A 22,272-nucleotide genomic window follows, 5' to 3' on the forward strand; every position below is an offset into this window, starting at 1 on the left:
CTGCGGCGGGTCTTTACTGCCACGTTGGACGAAGCGAAGAGCTGGACTCCTCAATTGTGAAAAATATCAATTCTATTTTTAATGCGAAAATTGTTTGCTGTCCATTTAAAAAGAAATAAGTTTGACAAGAAATACATAAAATAACGGATTGGACTATTTGACGAGAAACAAAAAAAAATCCAAATCAAAAAGAAAAAAAAAAACAAATCTCAAAAGACTCAAAATGATGCAACTGCTCGGTGGCTTGAAGACTTTGTGAAAAGTGTGCGCTTTGACATCCCCACAAGACTCTGGAGGTCAACAAACGAGTTCAAATTGTAGGTCAGCGCCACCACAACCGCAAGCAGACGGACCACATGGGCCCGCCGCAGCTCTCTCTCACAAGCGGCGGCCCGTCACATGCCAACGCAGAGGGGTGTGTGTGTGTGTGGGGGTGTGTGTGGAGTCACATGACCCGCCGTGTCATAAGTGGCGGCCCCGCGTAACAAAATCCAGCAAAGGCAAACGCTGCACACACAAACACACTCGGTCGGCTCAGCTCACCTGCACGTCAAGAGACGATGGACGCGGCTTACAAGAGAGTCAACGGGGATGCGCAGTCCAACGACAACGAGAAAGGGGTAAGACTGAAAAAAGAAAAAAAGTTGAAAGTTTGTTTTTTTTCCTGTCTGAAAAGCTGAAAGAAAATAATTGGAGTAGCTTCGTGGAATCGCTGAAATATTCCCGAGACACAAATGAAACCGGCCGATGAAACGAGACAATCCCACGCGTGTTTTTAATCACGGTTTGGGGTTCCATTGTTTTTTATCGTTCGAGACTCCGATTGATGCAGACGTGCGGTGTTGTTTTGCTTGCCAGAGGCGGCGCGGCTCCATGTACCTGGAGGAGGAGACCAGCAAGAAGAGCGAGGTGGTCTCCTGCATCTTCTCGCTCAATGAGGAGGTGGGCGCCTTGGCCCGAGCGCTCAGACTCTTTGAGGTAAAGTTCTGCTTTTCCATCTAATGAGAAAAGACAAGTCAACAAATGGAGGTCATGATGACCTCACAGAATGCCGCAGCTTTCATGTTATTGGTGTCTCATTTCACTTCGTGGCAAAGTCGGTGGCGAGACTTCAACCACTTTTGCCTGAGAGGGAAAAAAAAAACGAAAAACAATACGCATCTGTGGTCAAAACGTTGCTCCCGAGCCGCCCCACCACTAAACAAACGCAGCTTATCTGGCACGTGGGCCGGCTGTATTGATCCGCCAACCTGGCTGAAGGTGACCCCAAAGAGTTGCCGCTTCGACTTGTCCACAACGAGCTTTTCCGTTTTGAAGTTGAATTCGGTTGTCTTTAACTTGAAAGGGTAGCGGCGGCACGCTAACCCGCTCGCGCTACTCATTAACGACTTGTGTTTTTTTGATTTTATTTTATTGATTAGCAGAGCCTGGGTACGTGACTTTTTGCTCAAATCAAACACGGATCGGCAGTACTTGTATTATTTAATCACCATCGTCGAGGTTACGCACACAAACTCCCACTTTCGGGGGGGAGTGAGAACAGTTAAAATTGTTAAAATGTGTTTTGGCGTGCGGGGGCCGGGACGGGTTTGCGGAGGGGTGTAGCACTTGACTGATTCTCTTTGGGCCTATGAGCTCACAGTCTTCCGATCCTCCCCCCTGAGCCCCCCCCCCCCTCCCAAACCGGGCCTCCTCCATAAAACGACCCGAACGAGCTCCAACCGGCGCGCAAAGTGCCGCTCATGTGACGCCGCACGCCGACCGTCATGTGTTAGCCTGACTTGGCTTTTAGGGATTTCGGAGCAGGGACTTCGGCGTCACGAAAAAAGAAAAAAAAATATCAAAGGAGCTTTGCGGTGACAAGAATGCCATCCTTGCCCCGAAGGAACCACGAGTCAAAAATGCCATCTTAGGCTTTCAAGTGGTTCTGACTTTCTAGAAGTCCACGCAGCACAATTTCATCTGCCCTTTGACCTCAGCGACGTCTTCGCAACAGTGGCGTTCTTCTCGTGGCCCGCGGCTTTTAACGAGACGCGCTTAAGACAATCTGAACCAGATGCGGGAATGATGGGAGGCCCTCCCGTCGCAAGCGGCCTATCGCAAAGGAGAATAGCGCCGACACCCCCTCCCTTGGCGTGCCGAGATGCCTTCCGGGGGCTCGCGAGCATCCTTACGACTCTCGTGTTCGTTTCACGACTTCACGTTTATAGTCCGTGCCGAGTCTCGGCAAACGAGGTCAATGTGTGCGCGTGCCGGTCCGAAAAGGAGGAGAGGCGGCAAAATTGCAAGTTGTGTCGGTGGAATTTTCAACCCCATTGTAACAATAGATGAAATGTATTTTTAGCAATAAGTGAAGCCTTCAATTTGGGAAGCCATATTGTCGCTGCATGTTTCAGCTCACTTTGGACTTGTCTGGCGGTTTACGCAACGATGCGTTACATCACCGAACAAGTGGTGTTGTCAAACAAAGACGGCAATAATCTACCAAGTATTTTTGCACCTTTTAACCTGTTTGAACAACGTGACCCATTTTTAGGGGTCATCATGGGGTCACATTCGGAAATTTCCGTGACGTGATACGGATTGTGTGTGTTGTGGGCCAAATTGATTTGTGGTGAGGTTAAAAAAAAAAAATCCTTATCAAGAGCACAAGGCCGCGACCTTGTGGTAAAACTAGGGAAGTGCAACAAGGCGGGTATTTGGACTCACATTGGAATTTTCGTGGCAGGAGAAGGGCATCAACCTGACGCACATCGAGTCTCGGCCGTCGCGTATCAGCAACGAGCAGTACGAGTTCTTCATCAGCGTGGACTCCAACTGCACTCAGGCCTTGGACGAAGTCGTGGACGGCCTGCGCACGCAGATCAGCGGCCAAGTGCACGAGCTGTCGCGCAACAAACAGAAGGACACGGGTGAGAGAAACAATCGGGATTGATGACCGCACTCAAGAGGAGGAACGGGGTATTGCGGCTAGGGAGCTCCAGGTCCTGACAAACCGCTCTATTTATCCACGGGCCCGCTCGAGACGGGTGGGCTGGCCACCCCGACCGGCGCTGACCCCTTTATTAGTCGTTTCCAGAATGACATTAGTTTTGCGACTCGCCACCAACAGGCCCGGGGGGAAGAAGGGACCTCTGTGTGCTTTCCATCCAGGGCTAAACTCGGGCCGGAGGGAACACGCCAAGGTCACGGCGGGCCGAGACCGACGGGTTGCGGCCGACTACCGGTCAGGGTCAAGTGGACCAGACGAGAGTCGCGGTCCCGTTGTTAGAGGCTCATTGTCCCGGCGTAGCCTGGGGCCTTCGGCGCAGATGGAAATTGGCGGGGGTCGTAAATCCGGCAGAACAAGCGGATGGCCTGTGCGCGCGGCTCTGCCGAGTGTCAAGACGGCCCAAACGCTCATCTCCGTCATCATTATCCATTTCTCCGGCTCCGGCCGCACAAAAGGTTGAGCGACGGCCATTTGTTAAGACGTGCCTTGTCGCACATTCCCGTACTTGGGGCTGCTACGAGACCAAATCGAAGGGAGTTTGTCTTCAATAAAAATGGCTGTATCTTTTTTGGCATGTGACTTTTTTTGTATGGACTCAATCCAAACTGTACTCCGCAGTGCCATGGTTCCCCAACGACATCCAGGACTTGGACCGCTTTGCCAACCAGATCCTCAGTTACGGCTCGGAGCTGGATGCTGATCACCCGGTAAAGTTCTGACTCATTTGTGGGTCCGTGCGTCGGTGGGCGCATCTTCTGACGCCTACGCGGCCAATGAAAGACGAGCGGCCAGGCGGCCTATTGTCATGGAAACACACAAATTGATGTCATTGCTTTGATTGGAGCCCCTGTAATTATAGATAATTGCTCCCTTTTGCCACCGAAATATATTCGCTGAAAACGTTCTCTACAAAGGCTTCGTCTGAATTGGCATTTGCATGCGCTCGTGCTGGCCGAGGCCGCGGCCTTGCCCGTCGTTTGTGAGATCTAACGCCGTTTCTCCTTTTGTCCGCCAGGGCTTCACAGACCCGGTGTACCGGAGCCGCAGGAAGGAGTTTGCTGACATCGCCTTCAACTACAGACAGTAATTGAACGTTGTCTTTCGGCCTCGTTGCTTTTTGGTGCTTCAGGTTTGCGTCTTTGCCTTCTCAGCGGACAGCCCATTCCTCGGGTGGAGTACACGGAAGACGAGAAGGCCACGTGGGGCACCGTGTTCAAGGAACTCAAGACCCTGTACCCGAGTCACGCCTGCCGTGAGCACAACCGGGTCTTCCCGCTGTTGGAGAAATACTGCGGTTACAGGCAGGACAACATCCCGCAGCTCGAGGACGTGTCCCGCTTTCTGCAGTGTGAGTGGACTGGTCTTCAGAGTCACTATTTTGGAGGCGCCGGCATCATCTGGCATCACCTGACTTCTACTCGCATCCGCAGCCTGTACCGGTTTCCGACTTCGGCCGGTGGCCGGCTTGCTCTCCTCCCGGGACTTCCTGGCCGGCCTTGCCTTCCGCGTCTTCCATTCCACGCAGTACATCCGCCACGGCTCAAAGCCCACGTACACACCCGAACCGTAAGCGAAGGCGTCCGATTCCCGTCGGATGAGGCGGGATGTTCTCAGTGAGGGGTTTCTGTTCCAGAGACATCTGCCATGAGCTCCTGGGGCACGTCCCGCTCTTTGCCGATTCGGGTTTCGCCCAATTCTCCCAGGTATTCTCCCGAGCACTGGGACCGGTCCCTTCTTTCTGAGTATCGTTAACTTCTCTATGGTTCCAAACAGGAGATCGGTCTTGCTTCTCTTGGTGCCCCGGATGAGTACATTGAGAAACTTGCCACGGTGGGTTTCCGCGATTCCATTCTCCATCAAGCGGGTGTTAACCGGCCGGGTCTTTGTTTGCGCCTCAGGTCTACTGGTTCACCGTCGAGTTCGGCCTGTGCAAGCAGGGCTCCGAGACGAGAGCATACGGAGCGGGCTTGTTGTCGTCCTTCGGAGAGCTGCAGGTAGGCTCGTCGAGGGGGGGCAGGACTCAGGCAGTGGGTTAGTGGTACGTTCGGCTTTTATGTGTCACCGACTTGAGCGGAAAAAGTGGTTCAGTGGCTCAGCATGGGCCAAAGAGCAGCTATGGAGGTCAAGTTGCATCAGTGGAGGACGTGCACTCCGACGAGTCCGTAATCATGCTCCACTTCCTGCTTTGAACTGGAATGCCAAGGCTCGCTGAGTGTCTGAGAACCTTCCTCGTCTTCCAGTACTGCCTGACGGACCAGCCCAAACTGCTTCCCTTTGACCCCGAGAAGACCAGCGGCCAGAAATACCCAATCACCGAGTACCAGCCGGTCTACTTTGTCGCCGAAAGCTTTGAGGATGCCAAAGACAGAGTCAGGTATGGCGGTGGTCCGATTGGCGGCCGTACATTTTGGTGAGCTGAGTGGGCGGGCTTTACAGGAAGTTTGCTGGCACCATCCCTCGGCCCTTCTCGGTGCGCTATAACCCGTACACTCAGAGCGTGGAAGTCCTGGACAACACCCAGCAGCTGGGCAACCTGGCCAACAGCATCAAGAGTGAGCGCCAATATCGGGATTTGACACAACGCCGCTTCCTCCTAACATGCTTTTTGTCTTTTTGCTTTCAGGTGAAATGGGCAAATTGTGCGAAGCCTTGAAAAAACTCGAGTGATCAACCTGAAGCTTATGAAACCTGCATGTCTGTTTTTTTTTTTTTGTATTAAAGCAATTACCGGGATTGGATCAAGAATATTCAATGTATTTTAGTTTAGTGAATCATGTGTAACCTCAAAATGTCAATTTGTATTCTAGTATACTACGTACATACCCAAATTTGAAAAATCATATGACTCAATGTTTTTTCTCCCTATTTTTGTGCATGGAACATTTGAATGAAACAAATAAACAGGATATTCATAATATTGCCCGCCCGAGTGTATCTAATCATACGAGACAGACGATAGAAAAAAAGGCTAAAAATACACGGCCTGTTTTTCCATTCATATTTTTAGTGCCATTTATGCAAGCTGCGAAGACCCGTTTCGCTCGAATGGCCGTCGCACGCTGACGTTAGATAACAAGCGGCTGTTCACTGACTCGCTTTTGGCTGGGTGACGCAAAAGGTGCCCCTCCTCAACGAAAAAGAGGACCCACTCATCTGCATTCAGCCCTCAGATGAGATGCTATTTAAATGGCTGGAGCTCACACTGGAGCATCTTTAAAGCATGAAGACGGAAGGCAGCACGGCGGCTCAAGCGGCACCCTTCGGTGCTCGGAGGCAGAGTTTGATTGAGGACGCCCGGCGGGAGCGAGTCGGGAGTCCGCCGGGGGCGGACCCGCAGGTTTTTGAGGAGAAGGAGGGCCGGGTCACCCTCAACGTGGTGTTCAACCTCAGCAATGAGAAGAACGTGGGCTTCTTCAAGACAGGCAAAATATTTGAGGTAATCTCTCCCTTTCCGAACGGAATCGTGCGGTCGGTTCGCCGTGAAAATCGAGAGCGACGTGATGCGAAGTGTTTGTCACCTTTGCAGACGTTCGACGCCAAACTTCTTCACGTGGAGAGCCGGCCGGGCAGGCGGTCCAAGAACAGCACGTCCGAGTTCTTGGAGTTCTTGGTCAAGTGCGAGGTGCACAGCTCCGACTTGGACATCTTTATCAACTCACTGAAAAGAGTGGTGGACAACGTTAGGTCAATCCCAGAAGAAAAAGGTGCGTTTTGAACAAGAGTGACCTGGTTGCTGATTGAAAAACAAAAAAATCGAATTGGTTCTTTTCATCTCCACGGCAGTGCCCTGGTTCCCTCGACAGATAAAGGACCTGGACAGATGCAACTTGCTGATAACCAAATTCGATCCCGACATGGACAAGGACCATCCGGTGAGCATCTGCTAAACATCCGGGCCAGAGAAAAGATAAGCGGCGTACAAACAATCTGCGTCACCTTCTGTCACAGGGCTACACCGACCCAGAATACAGGAAGCGCCGTGCCTTCATCTCCGAGCTGTCCTACACGTACAAACAGTGAGTTGGGCGAGATAGCCGCTTGCTTCTGTCCGAAATGCCGTCGATTAATTTGGTCCGGCTTGTCGCAGGGGTGACCCGCTACCCGAGGTGGAGTACACGGCGGAGGAAATAGCCACATGGCGGCAGGTGTACAAGACGCTGCGGAGCGTTTACCCCAATCTGGCTTGCCGACAGTTCCTGGACGGCCTACAGCAGCTGGAGAGCCATTGCGGCTACGGCGAGGAGCGCGTCCCTCAGCTCAGAGACATTTCCGCCTTCCTCAAAGGTGACTAGTTGTTGATGGATGGTCGAGGCCGTTGATTTCAACTGTGGGCGGGACTTGGAAGTGCCCCACTTCCTGTCGGTGTCCATGGCAACACTTCAGGTTCTGGCCAACGAATGGGGTCCAGAGAGGCCTTTGAACAGTGTTCTGTAAGAGTAAAATGAAAAACTCCATGAGAGTGACAAGTTTGTTGTTGTCTTCAGAAAAAACAGGGTTCCAGTTGCGTCCGGTGGCCGGCCTGCTGTCCGCCAGAGATTTCCTGGCCAGCTTGGCTTTCCGAGTGTTTCAGTGCACTCAGTACATCCGCCACGCCTCGGCGCCCATGCACTCTCCTGAGCCGTAAGTCCTGCCGGGTTCCTCCGCCGCCCCCCAACCACCCCGTGCTCCTTTTACTGAGGTCGGACTTGCTTGCACAGGGACTGCTGCCACGAGCTGCTCGGTCATATCCCCATGTTGGCGGACAAAGAGTTTGCTCAGTTTTCTCAGGTATGTTGCACATGGTGTCCTTTGGTTGTGTTTCTCGACGCAGATGATTGACGTGGTCTCTTACAGGAGATCGGATTGGCCTCGCTTGGAGCGTCGCAAGAAGACATTGAGAAATTATCCACGGTAAGACGTTGGCTCTGAATGAGATCCTTCCATTGATGGAGAAGCATTTGAGATGATGAATGAAGAGAGGGAGGGGGGGAGAAGTCCATTGAGGTTGTGTCTGCTGGGCTGGTTGTTTCAATGTGAGACTTGAGCAGCACCCAGTGGCAAAAACTAACAGTTGAACCCAATTTGGTTCCTTGGTCTAGCTCTACTGGTTCACCGTGGAGTTCGGCCTTTGCAAACAGAACGGAACGGTGAAAGCCTACGGTGCGGGACTTCTCTCATCCTACGGAGAACTGGTGGTGAGTCGTCGCACTGTGGACCAGATTTCCTTCCGTTCTACGTGGCTTGACACTCTCCGACTTTTCTTTTTAGTACGCCCTGTCCAACAAACCCGAGTACAAGGCGTTCAATCCCGAGGAAGCCGCTGTGCAGCCGTACCAGGACCAAAGCTACCAGCCGGTTTACTTTGTCTCGGAAAGTTTTGAGGACGCCAAGATCCAATTAAGGTACTGAAGGTTGCTTGGACTCCTTTGATAGATCACACTTGAACTACAATCCGTCCTTTTTGGTTTCCAGGAAGTACTCGACGACCATTAAGCGACCTTTTGCCGTGCGCTACGAGCCAATTACGTGCAGCGTGGAAGTTCTGGATCAGCCCAGTAAGATCCAAAACGCCTTGCGCAAGACACAAGATGACCTGAGGATGTTGCAGAGCGCCTTGGACAAGCTCAGCTCCTCCTGAGAAAACTTCTTTCAAAATGGGAGTCATACCTTGCTGTTCATCTCTGCTCCGTGTTGTATTGTAAAAGAAATAAAGATCTATTTTTCCTGACTGCATGTCAGTGACATACATGACGAGCGAAAAAAAAAAAAAAAGGCAGTGGGAGTAAAACGGCTACACAAGCAACACTTGCTCAGAGGCCGTTTGTTTCCAAACCGACAATTTCCATGTCGACAATTCTTGGAAGGCGTTGCGGTCGAACAGGCAGAATGAGCTTATTATGAATGATTTAAGTATCGAGTTGCCTCCGCCGCTTCAAGTCGGAGCCAACGGCAAGGCCTCGCGGGCCTCGCGGGCCAGGTCAGCGGGACCTCACAGTCAATCACTGCTTGTTCCTCGTGAGACCCGAGAAGGCGGTTCTTTCGACATTTCAGCAAGGTCAAAGATTCCGATCCGCTGCCGGTCAATACCCGTCGCTCCGCTATCAACACGCGAGTCCTCAAAACTCCCGATGGCAAACGAGAGCTCGCTCTGGCCTCCGTGGGAAGCTCGGCAGGAAGAGAACAATCGCCGACGAGGGAGTGGCGGGCGAGCGCGCTCGCTCGCTCACTCAATCCTCGCATCCGACGATTTCAAAGCCACAAATCCCAGAGAAACCGCGGCCAGGATGCGGCTCTGCCTGAGGGCCAAATATCAGCAGGTTGCCGCGGCAACGACAAGGCAAAATTCTTGCTCTTGGCGCGGCCGGCCACAAATCCCAACGGACCGCATCATCCCAAAGTGTTTGCGTGGACATCCCGAGCCGAGTTGGCGCGAGCCGGAGCCCGCCCGGGTCGGCGGGTTCAGCGAGTCCTGCGTGAAGATCATGATTCCATTCTAAACACTTTGAGGTTTATACTTAACAAATCCTCTTCGCCCAAGTTCACCGAGAGGACAAACGCTGGCTGCGCCGAGCTGAGCCTGACTGACAACACGGAGAAGGACGGAAAGGCAAGGACTCGGATATCGACACTCGAGCAAGGTCGGACATGAATCGATGGCATTGGCTAAACCAGCCCGGGGAGCGCCGACAACGGCAACAAAGACGACATTTGCTTTCCTAACTCGACTTTCTTCATCGTGGGAAAACACTCACGAGATTAGAGCAAACACCCGCCTCAAAGAACTTTAATCTCCCCGCCCGCGTATGATGTTGCTCATTAGCGCCGCCGCTCATCTTGAGCTTTTAAAGCAGCAAAGAAATAAATAATAATAATAACCGCAGCAATTAGTAGAAAGTCCGATTTTTGCAAGGTCAAAACTTACTTGCATCCTTGTTGCTCCTCTCGTCGGCCTTGAGATGGCGTCCTCGCGGCAGCCCCGGGCGAAGCTCTGCTAAACTCACGACTCGTATTTCAGGGGAGGAGAAAAAAAACATCTCAGCGTGCAAAGGGAAGTTTGATAGCATTTGGAAAACAATCAGAGTACGCACAGACAGTTCTGGCCGTCTGGCTGGTGTGCAGCTGCTGCTCCGGCAACTCCAAAGCTCGCGCCCGAGCGGCGACCGCACTGGACAAGGACGTACGCGCAGAGCGGTAGCGCGTTACGCTTTGCGGCCGGCGGTTTCAAACCGCCGCGGCCAAGAAACATACGAGCTTGACGCACTGCTTTTGAAGGTCTCCAGAGGCCTGGCGGCGTTGTTGGAGGCTAATTAGATGTCAAGAACGGCGAGATGATTCCGTGGGAGGCAGTGAACCAAGCGTGCAGATGATCTTTCATCTATACTGTGGGAGAAATCTCAAAAATTCCATTTTTTTTACATTTAGCAGTCATGCAAACACGTTTTTTTTTCTTTCTTTCTTTCAGGAAGTGGGTCAAGAATGCTTCATGTTGATCCAGATTGGAAATCTGCATGCTACTCAAGAAATAAAATGTCTTTTAGTTGAAATCTAAAGAGAGAAGGAAGAAGAAAGTTTCCCCGAATTGAGACCTCACAAGTTTGTGTCTGTGCCACGCTGTGGACGGCTCAGTTCACAGAAAAGCGCACGTTTTTACGGCATCGTCAGTTTCCCAGGGGCATCGAAAATAAAACAACACACTTGGCGGCGTGGAACGAGAGGCTTGTGATTGATTGCGATGGATGGAGTGATTGATTGCTAAAGTGTGATTTAGCCTATCTGCGGTGGTTACACGCTTAAGAGATCAGGCAAATATGCAGCGTGGTGTCATTGGGTGGGGAATGCTGGGAAAGCGGCAAGATGGATGGACGGATTGACGGAACGCCGGTTCGCCTTTGAACTGCGCCTCCGCTGGCACGACATAACAGGCCAAAACCGAGCGGGCTGACTTACGTGCCAACGAACGCCTGCCTGCACGACCGCGCCGCGCCTCTGCGGGACCGTGTTCCGCCAAGCACCTGACTGGCCGAGAGCGAGGGCTATATCGTCATGAGTTACGACACGGCGGGATGGAAAAGTGGAGCAGATATAGGAAGTTTGAAGAGCGCTGCGCACTTCGGGGGAGAAATGTGCCCAAGTCGTAAAATCTCGTCCGTGAGGAAATTCTGCTGAGCGAATTGCGCTGCTTTGGCCGAGGAGTTGCCACATCGGTGCTCACGGGAAAGACAGATGAGGTGAGGCTGACATGAGGGTCAGGAAAGGAGGGGGGGAAGAAAAAAAAAAAAAAAAGCAGCGAACACAACACGTCCACAGAATTCCACGCACACGCCACATCTACTCAGAAAAATATTTTACTGAACCCATTTCAAGAACAACATCAAAGAAGAGAGCACGTGCTTACATCTCCGTCATCCAGAAGCAAAGTTTGCGGTCGCCGCCGATCACGCACAGCGGGAGCGTGCGGTGCCAGCTGAGGCCCGAGCCCACCGTCACCGAGCCCACCGTCACCGGCTGGGATCAACAGCAGAGAGGAGAAGGTTAAAAAAAAAAAATCACATCTCACAATGTGTTCAAACTTGGCTGACCTGCGGGTGGCCCAGATGGTGGATGAGCAGCTGGCTGCTGACCTTGCCGGGACATCCGGTGGTGGCGAAAAGGTTCTCTTGGGCCCGTGACCACCTGCCGGCGGAAGAGCGACACTTTGCCCCTGAGCGCAACTCATCCCCTCGCCACGACAAAGTTTGAAGGGAGGCGGCACATTTACCTGCCGAGGCGTCAAATGGCTCTCGGGTCCCAAATTCAAAATATATTTATTTATGTTCTTGTGCTACGCGTTAAGTGAGGCCGGGACGCGGCCATTTGAAAAAAGAGAAACAGGTGGCGCGCGCGGGTGCGTGGAAAGAACTTCTCTGACATCTTTTGGCAGCAAAGGTGTCTTACTTGAACTGCTGGGCTTTCTGTCTGTGCGCCGGCCTCCGTTCCTGGGGGTAGCTGGCGGAAAAAAAAATGTCGCTTAGGTGTCGCGGGCGCATCGATGCGCCTGTCGTGGGTCACGCGGGCGCTACCTGGAGCGGGTGATGTCCCAGATGAGCCAGTCGCTGCCCGCCACCGCGCCCACCTTGATGGTGTTGGCCAGGCACCAGTCGGCGGCGCCCAGCGGCGACTGGCCGCAGTCCAGCGACAGGATGGCCTGCTGACTCAGCAGGTCGTAGAAGCGAACGGTGCCCTTCTTCTCGGCCACCATCAGCTGAGGGAGGTCGGCGGCGAGACGCGCTTCAGCCGCGGCGTACGCAAAACGTCGGGGCCGGCGGCGTCTACCTTGAAGATTTCCTCCGGGTGCCAGCACACGCTGATGCCGGGAGAGCGCAGGCGGAAAAGGGCGCTTTCGTTTCCGTCCAGGTCCCACACCCTGCGGACCGAATGTGATCAATCAGTCAAGCCCACGTGCGGTCTACGAAAAAAGGCCATTTGCGTCAAAATGTCAAATATTAAATATCACTTGAATAAGAACAACTTTCAGTGAGTCCAACGTAAAACAAGAGCAGCAACTGGAATTGGTTTGGGCATGTTTCACATTGTGGGAGGCCCCCCTTCTCTCGGTTTTCTCTTTGTGGCCCTGAGTGGGGGGAAAAAAAAAAAATTGTTGGACATGCCTGCCAAAATCTTTCGCTCTGGATACGGGCACTTCCATTTTACAGCGCTGACGACACTTGGAAGCGCTGCGGCGATTTGGACGTGGCGCCCCGGTGTGGATTTGATGGCTTTACTGCAGAACAAGCTTCTTTTACAGTAGGAAAATGCCAATCACTTTCTTAGGCAAGCAGGCGAGCTGTTTTCTTTTTTTTTTTTTTTTGGGGTGATCGTAAAGACAGCTATGACATACGCACGCAAATGGACGTCACAAAGGACTTGGCCGGGGAGGAGAGCTGCGGTTCTGAGAGATGTGGATCTCTGGTTAACCACCTCGGAATGAAGAGAGGTGGAGGGGAGGGCAAAAGAGGGGGGGGGGGGGGGGGGGGGCACATGGGAACTTGCAGAGACGGGAATTGGCGGATGAGGTCACCACGCACGACTCAGCCCCCGTGCAGATATGGCCCATTTCACAGACAGGCCGCTCTACATTTTCACCCCCCGGGAAGAATACTCCCAGCTGACATCTGCCCCCCCCCCACACACACACACAGCAGACCAGACCACAGGAGCAAAACAATGACTCGACCTTATTTTCGAAGCGCGCCGGCCAAGCCGAAGCTCTATTGCACGCTACTCGACCGGCGCCAAAGTGCGGTCCACCGCGCTACCCTTCAAACGGGGCTCCGCGGACAAACATGAGCAGCCCAAAAAAAAAAAAAAAAAAAAAAAAAGGAAAAAAAGACACATGACACTGCTGACCTGCTGATCACCGCATCGCTCGGGATGCTCCAAAGGACATCTGAGGTTGGAGCAAGAAAACATGGAAATGGACGACGAAGCCTTGAGAACCTGCACGATGAACGGCAGTACTCGCTCTTGGTGGAATTTCCACCAAAATGCACTAAAGCACATCTGAACTTGATTTGACCATCTGTGACCCTGTTGGGCCGGAACGCTGAATTGAATAATTGAATAAAAAAATAAATCGGCACCTCACATGCACATTTTCTTTGCTTGAAATGCAAAACAAAGGGACTTAAAAGAAGAAAAAAGTTGCCCGTGCGACATCGGCGGCAGGTGCCTGTCAGCTGTTCGCAGTGAACCCTGTCAACCCGAGCCAAGCCGAGCCCAGCGGGAGCATGCCGTTCGCCCTTTTGGTCTCTAGGGGGCGCATTGGCTGGCGCTTGATCCTTTCTCTTGAGCGAGCGAGCGAGCGTCTTGTGCTGCTTTGTGGTTTTTCCTCTCCGGCGGCGAGTGGATGGAAACATTAGCAGCAAAACAAGCAGCTAAAAAGCCGCTGACAAGCCCAAGAAAGGCCGTCATGGGGCCCTCTCCGGGGGCGTGTCCCGGAGGTGACCCTTGCTACTCCTCGCACTCTCTCTCTCGCTCTCTTTTTTTGGAGAGGGGGAAGTTAATGACCACCCCCCCTCCTCGTCTTCTCCTCGAAGAGAGCAAAAAGGCGTCTAATTGGATTTCCATATTAAAGCAATTAGCTCGCAAAACAGCTCGGCGCTTACGCACGGTCGCAGCCGAGCGTGTTGTGCTTAGCGTCACGTTTCACTGTGGAAACACGGCCGGGACTTTCTGAACCCGTAACAGAAGAAGAAGGAGAACAGAACTCCAAACCAGAAGCCCCCCCCCACCCTCCACACACACACGTACTGTAACATCCGCAGCGGAAAGAAGAAAAGAAGAAAGAAAAAAGAAAAAGAAGGCAAGCGCCGGTTGGAACCTGCACGTGTGGTCATCGCTGACGGAAGCGATTTGTTTCCCTTCGCTGGGCTCGAAGACCAAATGGTTAATGTAGCTGCTGTGGCCCTCCATCACCTAACAAAAAGCACATTTTCTCCATTTTGTTTTTGTTTACGTTCACCCCCTCCCCCCTTCGCCACCGCCATACCTTGACCTCGTGTTGATCCTGAAGGACCGACGTCAACAAACGGAGTTTTCTGTCGGGGGCGGCCGTGCAAATTCTGCCAAGACAAGAGAGCCGCTTTTGAAAACATGACCAAAAAAAAGAGCCACGTCCCACCAAAACGTGTACTCTGTGTACGTGCGTGTGTGGTAGAAAGTTGGAGAAGGGAGATTGTAATTGCGCGCTAATGTCAACACGCGGAGAGACAAGAAAGATTCTCTCCTCGGTCATTCTTCACACGATTACAGCGACTGGCTCCTGACGGGGAAAACACGCACATGAACGGTGCGGGACTTGGCACGAGGTGACGTGGCAAATCAGACGAGATGACATTAGCGCGGGCCGCACATTAAGATGTTATTCGAGGAAAGTGATGGATGTCAAACAACGGGACGTGCTCAAATCAAGAGCGGCACGCACGCAGCCGAATGTTGGAAAGGATTGATTGCAGTGACTCAACACCTCTCAATTTTTCCAATATACAAAAACGCAAAATACAATTTCCCCCGTTGGGATATCAAAAAGGAGCTCCTTGTTGATAAATGAAAGGAAGTGATGTGGCCGGCCCCTCCGTTTTCCGGCAGCTTCCGTGCGCCCGTGGAACCCGAGCGCGGAGTTATGCGCGCAACGAGACGCCCGCACGTCACGGTGCCGTTACGCAACGCCGCCGCCGAGCGGGTCAGGTCAATTAAGTGGAAGCGGCGCTGTCAAACGATTGCGTCGTTAGCGGCGACTTGGCAGCGAGCGGCGGCTACTTCAACACAGCTGTTGCTTGTGCTGGACGGAATTATGAATGAATAATCATAAGCTGGACCTAGCCAGGCTGTACGAACGCTTACGTAACACGTGAACGGCTTCAATTCGGATTTCGTGGAATATCTGCGAAGCACAACCGATATTACTTGTGAACGTCGTCTTCCTTTGTGTCAGTCGCGGTCAATTAAACGTGATTTTCATTTCATTTCATGACGTTAGTACAATATGTTTTGTCAAGTAAATATCAACGTGGGCTTTCTGGAACATTTTGAGTCAAGAGAAACCTGATTGTGGGAATCCTGTCCAGGCGGGACTCTGGGCTCCAAGCCAGCGCGTCCACTCGTGAATCGTGATGGAAAGCACGGAGAACGTTGAACTCCACCCCCTCCACGTTCATGTCTTCCTCCTGGGGTCATATTTCATGATGCGGGTGGATGTACACATTTGTGTGCAAATGGCTCACCTGAAAGAGGCAGGTGCCCACCACCACGCACTGGTTGCAGCCATAAGCCAGCAGGGAGGCGGGCGTGCCCGAGGCGAAGGGGCTGAATTCCACCACGTGAACGTAGTCATCGCACGGCACCGTGTAGCTGGGGCCTCGGCTGGCGTCGTCCCCAGCGCCAAGCGGCCTGGCGACGCTCATCCCGGAATATCACTGGAAGAAAAAAAAAAAAAAATCATTTTCCATACTGATTATCCTAAAAATTTGGTAGGTAGGTGAGAAACAAGAGTTTTCCATTCATTTGACTATTTTGTACAGTCCCAAAATTTAAATGATAAAAAAGATTCAAACCCAAACCTCCGAAATGCGAGGCAGACAAGCGAACCACTGTTCTACTGTGTGTGCCCCCAGAGATACATTACCAATGAAAGATGTCTTTTAGCGCCATTTTAGGTACAACATCCGCCATTTTGTCACCACTGTCAATATTTTCATGTACATTAACAACTTAATTCAATAGCAAACCAGTATTAGACGAAACATTTTACAACTAGACACCGGCTTATTGACAAATGACCTAACTCACTATATTACAACCAACTCTCGGTGCGCTTCTGGGGCGAAATAATAATCTCAAATGACATTTTAATTCTATTGTTCAGGAGTGAAAATGAACTTTGTAAAGCACGTGCCAAAACATGCGGCTAGCAGCCGCTTTAACGCTTAGTCCAAAAGTTTTATAGTCTACTTTTTGACACAATATTTACTGAAACATAATGACCATCAACCACAAACAAATAGCAGAGAAAATAAGTAGTTATAAGTCACCTTTACGTTGACAATCAGTTCCAGTGGAGTCAAATGGAGCGCGGTTCGGAGGATGCTGCCGAGCGCTTCCGGGTTCTTCTCAGAGTGGACCATTGCCGACTAAAATCGGGGGGAAACAATTTTGTGACATACGATTTAAAAACGTCGGAGTGCATATTTCAAGCATCCTATTTGAGTTGATACTGAACACTAATATAATTTAACACATTTTGATCCTTAACATTGTGTTATTCACATGTTATACTAAACGCGAGAAACAAAAGGATGTTATAGTCGACTGCAAGCTGATTGGCTCGTCGGCAGAGACGTCATAAATGGTTTAAAATTTAAAATCAGCTGTTTTCTTGTCTTGTTTTGTTGGACGTCGTAGGTGTTTTGGAGGTTGATTTCACAACAAAATTGCAGGTTAGTGGCATATTAGCAACAATTTGTATTATTTATACACGAATATTGACTTAAATGTATATATATGTATATATCTAAGCGTGTACTGTACTTTGTTCGTAATAACTATGTCCACTAAGAACTAACTAGCACGCTATTTAGCTGTTTCAAGTTAAATGTTGTGGTTATTAATTTACCATAAAACAGTGAATGCTCACATGGCACGTGTGTAACATAAAACAAGCGACATGCCTCGTTTCAGTGTACGATGAAAGCTGTAGGAGAGCGTTTGAAGCAGATGATGAGACTCTTTAGGCGAGAGAGCCATCGCTTGCTGGAATCCGAGAGAACCACCGTGTATGGGGCCGACGCCATGCTGATGGTGCTGCAGCTGGTCATGGCTCAAGTCAACAAGCAGGTGAGTTCCCAGACGTAGACGCGTCTGCTCCTCGTCAGCATCGAGCTGCCCGTCGGTACATTCACACCGTTTTGGCGTCGCCCCCGAACGCTGACGAAGAGCAGCTCCGGCTGTCTTTTCTCCCGGCGACAGGAAGGCGGCGAGTTCCGAGTGGCCCTCAGCGACGTCCTGCTGGCGTGGAAACGCTTGCTGGTGGACAAACTCGACCTGCGGCCCCCGGACGGGCAGGCGGCGCGGCGCCAAAGCGGTGACGTCATCCCGGAGGCGTACGAGGCCTTCCTGAAACGCTCCAACGCTGTGGATCTGGTCCACGTGCTGGCCATGTGCCAAGGGCTCCAGAACCCCGAGGAGCTGGTCACTCCTGTGAGTAGACAAAAACGCCGGCAGGTGCTCTGATGTGATTGTGACGAATCATCACTGATATCTGACCTTACCCCCCTCGCCAAAGGTGGAGCTATACGAGTTCCTATCAGGCAGCTCGGATGTCCCGGACGCTCCCATCCCGTCAACACCGTGGCGTGTGAAATCTGCAGTGAGAAGAGTATTCTGCTCCTACCTGAGCTTGCTGGTCAACGCCAAGGACGACCTGGCCACGGCGCTGACTCTGGACGTCCCCGATCGGGCGCTGGGACGAGAGACGTTCACCCAAGTGAAGCGTGCGGCGCGCCGGAGCGACATGTCGCTCTTCTTGGTGAGTATTTTTCGTCATTTCGAAGCCGATGTCACTCAATGTGACGCTTTTGCTCCCAGGCGTTGACGTCGTTCGTGAGGACCGTCCAGCTGGGCGGCAAGGGCTACGCGCCGGCGCCCTCTGACCCGCTCAGGAAGCACATCAAGGGCCTGTCCGCCTTCGTCCACTTCATGGACAACCTGCAGGACATCCTGGGGGAGACGCCCGACCCCAGGTATCAAATATTGTTTGTGCTAATATGCAATCTCCTTCACCTGGGTCTTGACTTGAATCTCATTTTTGTCTCCTTCCAGCACGTGTGGGTCGAAGCTGGTGTGCGCCATCCGCGGGGTTCTGGTGAAGGCTTGTGACTCCAGAGACATCCGCTCCGCCGCAGAGGAGACAGCGAGCCATCTGAAGGAGGAAATCTGCAAACTGCACCAAATCCAGAAAGATGATGCAGTTGGGAGCGGGATCAGCCCTGCCAGGGTAAACTCCCCATCCCCCTTTTCATAGAACTTGACCTTATTCTTTTCTGGCGCTCGGGCTCTCCCCGCAGCCAAAGGCGTACGCCGTGAACCGCGCCACGGCGTACGGCGGCCGAGATACGGTGAAGGTTCTGCTGGCTCTGCTGGACCAAGAAGCCGTGACGCCGCCTTGCTCTAACAAGGCCGACCTGCTGTCCGAGGACCAGCCCGTACTCAACGGGACCGAAGCCACCTCGGTTCTCGCCTTGTTCAGGTTCGTCAAACTCTCACACGGCGGCACTAAAGATGGAATGGATCACCTAAGTAAGATTGCCCCCCTGCATGACTCAGGTCCCCTGAGGTGTCTACCGGATCTTCCCCAGAGCCCCTGAAGAAGCGAGCCCGGAGTCGCCTGGCCCTGCTCCAAGCCAAGGTAATATAATGTCTTTACATCCTGTCATTTCTCCCCACGCTTGTTTAGCTTTGCTTTGCTGGTCCCAGCTGAGCGTTTGCACAGCTGCCTTTGGGCTTCCTGCCGTCCACCGGCACGAGAGAGCGAGAAAGGGAAGAAGGGAGGGAGGGAGGGAGGGGATTTGAGGGGCTTCAAGGTCCCCCGTTAAGACGCGGCATCCCGTGGCTTCCTTCCCCTGGCTTGCTAATTAGCATGCCCGCTCGTCCTTTCTGCAGTTTAGTTGACATGGCAACGCAGAGGGGCTGGAATCTGATTAAAAAAAAAAAATGTAGTGTGAGCCGTGTAGTGGAAGCATATTGTTGCAGCTGGAAGGAGTTTTGATTTGAACTCCATCTTCTAGATGGGACCCCGAGCAATCCGATCCCAGTTTGCTTGCACCTACCAGGAGGACCAAGAACCGGCCCTCAATCGTGTTCTGCTCTTCCCGAGCTCCAGCCAAGTGCCCACCTGCGTGCACCCGGCACCCAAAAGCGGACCCGCAGGTAAAACGGCTTCCATTTGTCACATCCATTTGTGACAGCTGCACGTTCGCCGTATTTACCGAGCCCATGTTTCGTCAAGCTAAACCTTCCGAGACGATCGCCGCCTTGGCTCCCAGGAGCGCGAACTCCGACCCGGTCCGAACTGCGGGTTCAGACAGCGCAGTTGAAAAGACGACAAAGAAGAGGAGGCGGGCCGACGTGGGAACGGAGAACGAAGCTCCGAAGAAGAAGCAGCAGCCGCTGAAAACCACCAAGAAGACCAAGATGATCACAGGACAAGCCACGCTCACCAGCTTCTTCAGAGTTTCGAACCACAAGTGACAACCCACAGAGAGAAATTATATATATCTATTTTTTTGGTCACTTACTGCTTAAGAGGCCATTTTGGAGACGCTTGTGTTTCTTTATTGTGTGGAAAAATCAATCCCACGAGCCTTATTTTGAAAGGATGAAACCACGCTGTAAATAGGAGTTCATTTGAAATAAACTTTTATTTTATTGTACACACTTGTGGTCTTTATGGCGAAGACACCGGCCGGCCGCTCACGACGCTCCCCAGCAGGGTCGGTACACTCGTCCGATCATGCAGCGCAACACTGTGTGGGGGACAAAACGCACACACACACACACACACACACACACATACATGCAAAATGAGGCTCAGCAGAGCACGCGGAAGCTTCACAGAGGCTTTTCAGGTACTCACTGTCAATGTCGTTTTCGTTGTCCCTGCGCTCGAGTCTTTCTGCCGCCACATTTTGGCTCCAGCGGGGCTCATCCATCACGGGAAGTCGCCGGCGGAGACCTCGAAAATGCGATCCTCTCCGCCTCTTGTCCTGCTTGCAAATATACACTCGTCTTGTTAATTTAAGATTAATTTAAATTGCAATTTATTTTATTATTATTTTAATTGAATTATCATTAATTTATTGAATTATTTTTAATTTAATTTCAAAATGTCAATGTGCTTCAATATTCTTATTTTGTCATTCTTCCGCCCAGTAAAATTGGTTTTGTGAGGCTCACCGCCAGCAGGAGCAATTTGGGGCCTTCATCTTCATTCGCGACGTCCCACACCAAGTTGGTCCCGAGGGCGCCGGTGGCGGCGACGCTATCGTCCCCCATCAGCGGACTCAGTTCATCGTCGGTGGCGGCGGCGGCGACCGCTCGCCGGCTCAGGTTGGAGAAGAGCAGCAGAGCCAGAAGCACGCGGTGAACGGAGGACATGTTGCCGCTCGGACGCTGATGGCCCACCTGGCCTGCGCTCCGGCGTTTTATAGGCCGACGGCCCGAGAGCGTCACGCCTCGTGAGGAGATGACGGCGCAGGGTCGCCCGCAAATGTCATCCTTCTTTTAAAGGGCGACTGAATGGAGTCATTTTGTCTCTTTGGGGCGGCTGTAATAGGGGTCGGGATCAGGTCAAAGGTGGCGGTGGCTTCATTACGGAGCGCGAGATTGTGAATGGCGCGCCGAGCGGGCGGCCACCGACGACGCGGGCCGCTCGGAACTAAAGCTCCAGCCATATTCATGAGTAAGATTCCCCTCGAGTCGGCATCCGCTGCGGTCCTCCAAGGCTTCCTAGAAAAGCTCATTTGTTCATGTTTTCATCAATCATAGCAAACCTCGGGAGTGTGACATCAGCAACACTTCATCAGCGGCAGTCTTCATCTTCTTTTTCTTCCTTCACACGAGAGAGAGAGAGAGAGAGAGCGAGAGAGAGAGAGAGAGAGAGGAGAAGACCGCGGGCCCGGTAGGTGTTGCGGTTTCTTGTGGGTTGCCCCCGAGAAGAGCCCCCGCGCTTTCCTGGAAACAATGCAGCTGATGAGGAGGCCTCCAAAGAAAACAAGGATCTGACATCACGGCTTCTCGGAGCTCACAGCTGAGCCGGCGGCGGGGAGCCTCAGTGAATTTCCACTGCCGAATGAAACGTCGGAGCATCTCGGGGACCGTTTGGGATCTCTTGGATTGGTGATCGTGACAAGGCCTCGCTATGCTGCGGGCGGGTCAGCGGGTGCACCGCATCGATTCCCAGGATGAAATAACATCCAGGATGGCAGCGAGAGAAAGAACAAGTTGGGGGGCGCCGACGTGCCAGCTTGTCCGCCGGCCAGCTCTTCAAGGTTTTTTTTTTTTTATTTGGGGGTCGTGCATTCCGAGCATCCTCCCCCCCTTAAAAAAAAAGCGCTGACTTGGCAGCTCCAACCAGCGGGCGCTGCCACGCCTCGCCTCGCCACTCTATTTTTCTTCTCCGCCTTTCCGTGTTTCTTCCTTCCTTTCTGCCTGCTTTCTCTTTCCATCTTAAGTCGTGTCTTGCCTTTCTCCTACCTTCCTTAGCTACCTTCCTTCCGGAGGCACAGTAATGCGATATACCGTTTGCGATCGATAACGATCTAGCTATCGCCGAGCCCAAAGGGAAATAAAAAGGGCCGCTAGCAAAGTCGCGCCGTTGTCATTCGCTAGCTACAAAGCGGCCCGCGCGCTCGCCCAATCCCAAAAAGGCTTCGTACACTCGTTGTGATGTTGACAAGTGGTTTATTCAGCAGGAATGGTGAACAATTTTGTCACTTTTGTCGTTTTTTTTCTTTTTTACTACAGAAGGCAACCGTGCGCCGCGACTATTACGCGGCCTTGTCTTTGTCATCGTCGGGGCTTAGACAATTAGCGATGACCTTTGTCAACAGGAGGGGCCAATTTCGAAGTTCAAAAAAAAGTCTTTGGCTTGTACGACCGAAAGTGCTTCAAAAGTTCCAATGACAGAAAAAGTTCATGCAGAGATCCGATGACTGACATGTGAAACTCAACTTTAAGGGAGACTACGTAACCGCCACGTTCATTCAACA

The 22,272-nt window shown here is 52.1% G+C and overlaps 5 protein-coding genes across 5 annotated transcripts; 3 read left to right on the forward strand and 2 right to left on the reverse strand.

The window, feature by feature from the left end:
- Positions 1 to 451: 451 nt before the first annotated feature.
- pah (phenylalanine hydroxylase) lies at positions 452 to 5,907 on the forward strand. The gene is made up of 13 exons (XM_088366481.1): positions 452 to 620; positions 859 to 978; positions 2,729 to 2,912; positions 3,611 to 3,699; positions 4,008 to 4,075; positions 4,144 to 4,340; positions 4,423 to 4,558; positions 4,626 to 4,695; positions 4,766 to 4,822; positions 4,891 to 4,986; positions 5,233 to 5,366; positions 5,429 to 5,544; positions 5,616 to 5,907. Exons 1-13 carry the CDS (start codon positions 561 to 563, stop codon positions 5,657 to 5,659), a joined length of 1,371 nt encoding a protein of 456 aa, XP_088222607.1. The 5' UTR covers positions 452 to 560; the 3' UTR covers positions 5,660 to 5,907.
- Positions 5,908 to 5,957: 50 nt separating this feature from the next.
- On the forward strand, positions 5,958 to 8,699 carry th2 (tyrosine hydroxylase 2). Its single transcript, XM_088366480.1, has 11 exons — positions 5,958 to 6,428; positions 6,519 to 6,696; positions 6,776 to 6,864; positions 6,941 to 7,008; positions 7,080 to 7,276; positions 7,477 to 7,612; positions 7,690 to 7,759; positions 7,826 to 7,882; positions 8,071 to 8,166; positions 8,240 to 8,373; positions 8,444 to 8,699. Exons 1-11 carry the CDS (start codon positions 6,213 to 6,215, stop codon positions 8,607 to 8,609), a joined length of 1,407 nt encoding a protein of 468 aa, XP_088222606.1. The 5' UTR covers positions 5,958 to 6,212; the 3' UTR covers positions 8,610 to 8,699.
- A 2,601-nt stretch (positions 8,700 to 11,300) lies between these two features.
- nup37 (nucleoporin 37) lies at positions 11,301 to 16,717 on the reverse strand. The gene is made up of 10 exons (XM_088366483.1): positions 16,540 to 16,717; positions 15,733 to 15,924; positions 15,554 to 15,675; positions 14,499 to 14,571; positions 14,331 to 14,425; positions 12,284 to 12,374; positions 12,031 to 12,212; positions 11,906 to 11,956; positions 11,551 to 11,644; positions 11,301 to 11,476 (listed from the first exon to the last, which is right to left on the reverse strand). The coding sequence occupies exons 2-10, from the start codon at positions 15,910 to 15,912 to the stop codon at positions 11,363 to 11,365; spliced, it is 1,002 nt and encodes a 333-aa protein (XP_088222609.1). The 5' UTR covers positions 15,913 to 15,924; positions 16,540 to 16,717; the 3' UTR covers positions 11,301 to 11,362.
- A 77-nt stretch (positions 16,718 to 16,794) lies between these two features.
- parpbp (PARP1 binding protein) lies at positions 16,795 to 19,935 on the forward strand. Its single transcript, XM_088366479.1, has 10 exons — positions 16,795 to 16,944; positions 17,186 to 17,341; positions 17,474 to 17,704; positions 17,790 to 18,032; positions 18,092 to 18,246; positions 18,326 to 18,500; positions 18,571 to 18,752; positions 18,830 to 18,911; positions 19,291 to 19,432; positions 19,512 to 19,935. The coding sequence occupies exons 2-10, from the start codon at positions 17,192 to 17,194 to the stop codon at positions 19,751 to 19,753; spliced, it is 1,602 nt and encodes a 533-aa protein (XP_088222605.1). The 5' UTR covers positions 16,795 to 16,944; positions 17,186 to 17,191; the 3' UTR covers positions 19,754 to 19,935.
- pmch (pro-melanin-concentrating hormone) lies at positions 19,905 to 21,123 on the reverse strand. Its single transcript, XM_088366484.1, has 3 exons — positions 20,459 to 21,123; positions 20,139 to 20,268; positions 19,905 to 20,028 (listed from the first exon to the last, which is right to left on the reverse strand). The coding sequence occupies exons 1-3, from the start codon at positions 20,657 to 20,659 to the stop codon at positions 19,976 to 19,978; spliced, it is 384 nt and encodes a 127-aa protein (XP_088222610.1). The 5' UTR covers positions 20,660 to 21,123; the 3' UTR covers positions 19,905 to 19,975.
- Positions 21,124 to 22,272: the final 1,149 nt, after the last annotated feature.

The sequence above is a fragment of the Syngnathus floridae genome, chromosome 22 (genome assembly GCF_059516105.1).
Source record: "Syngnathus floridae isolate MCC-2025c chromosome 22, RoL_Sflo_1.0, whole genome shotgun sequence".
In the NCBI taxonomy this organism is placed as follows: Eukaryota; Metazoa; Chordata; class Actinopteri; order Syngnathiformes; family Syngnathidae; genus Syngnathus; species Syngnathus floridae.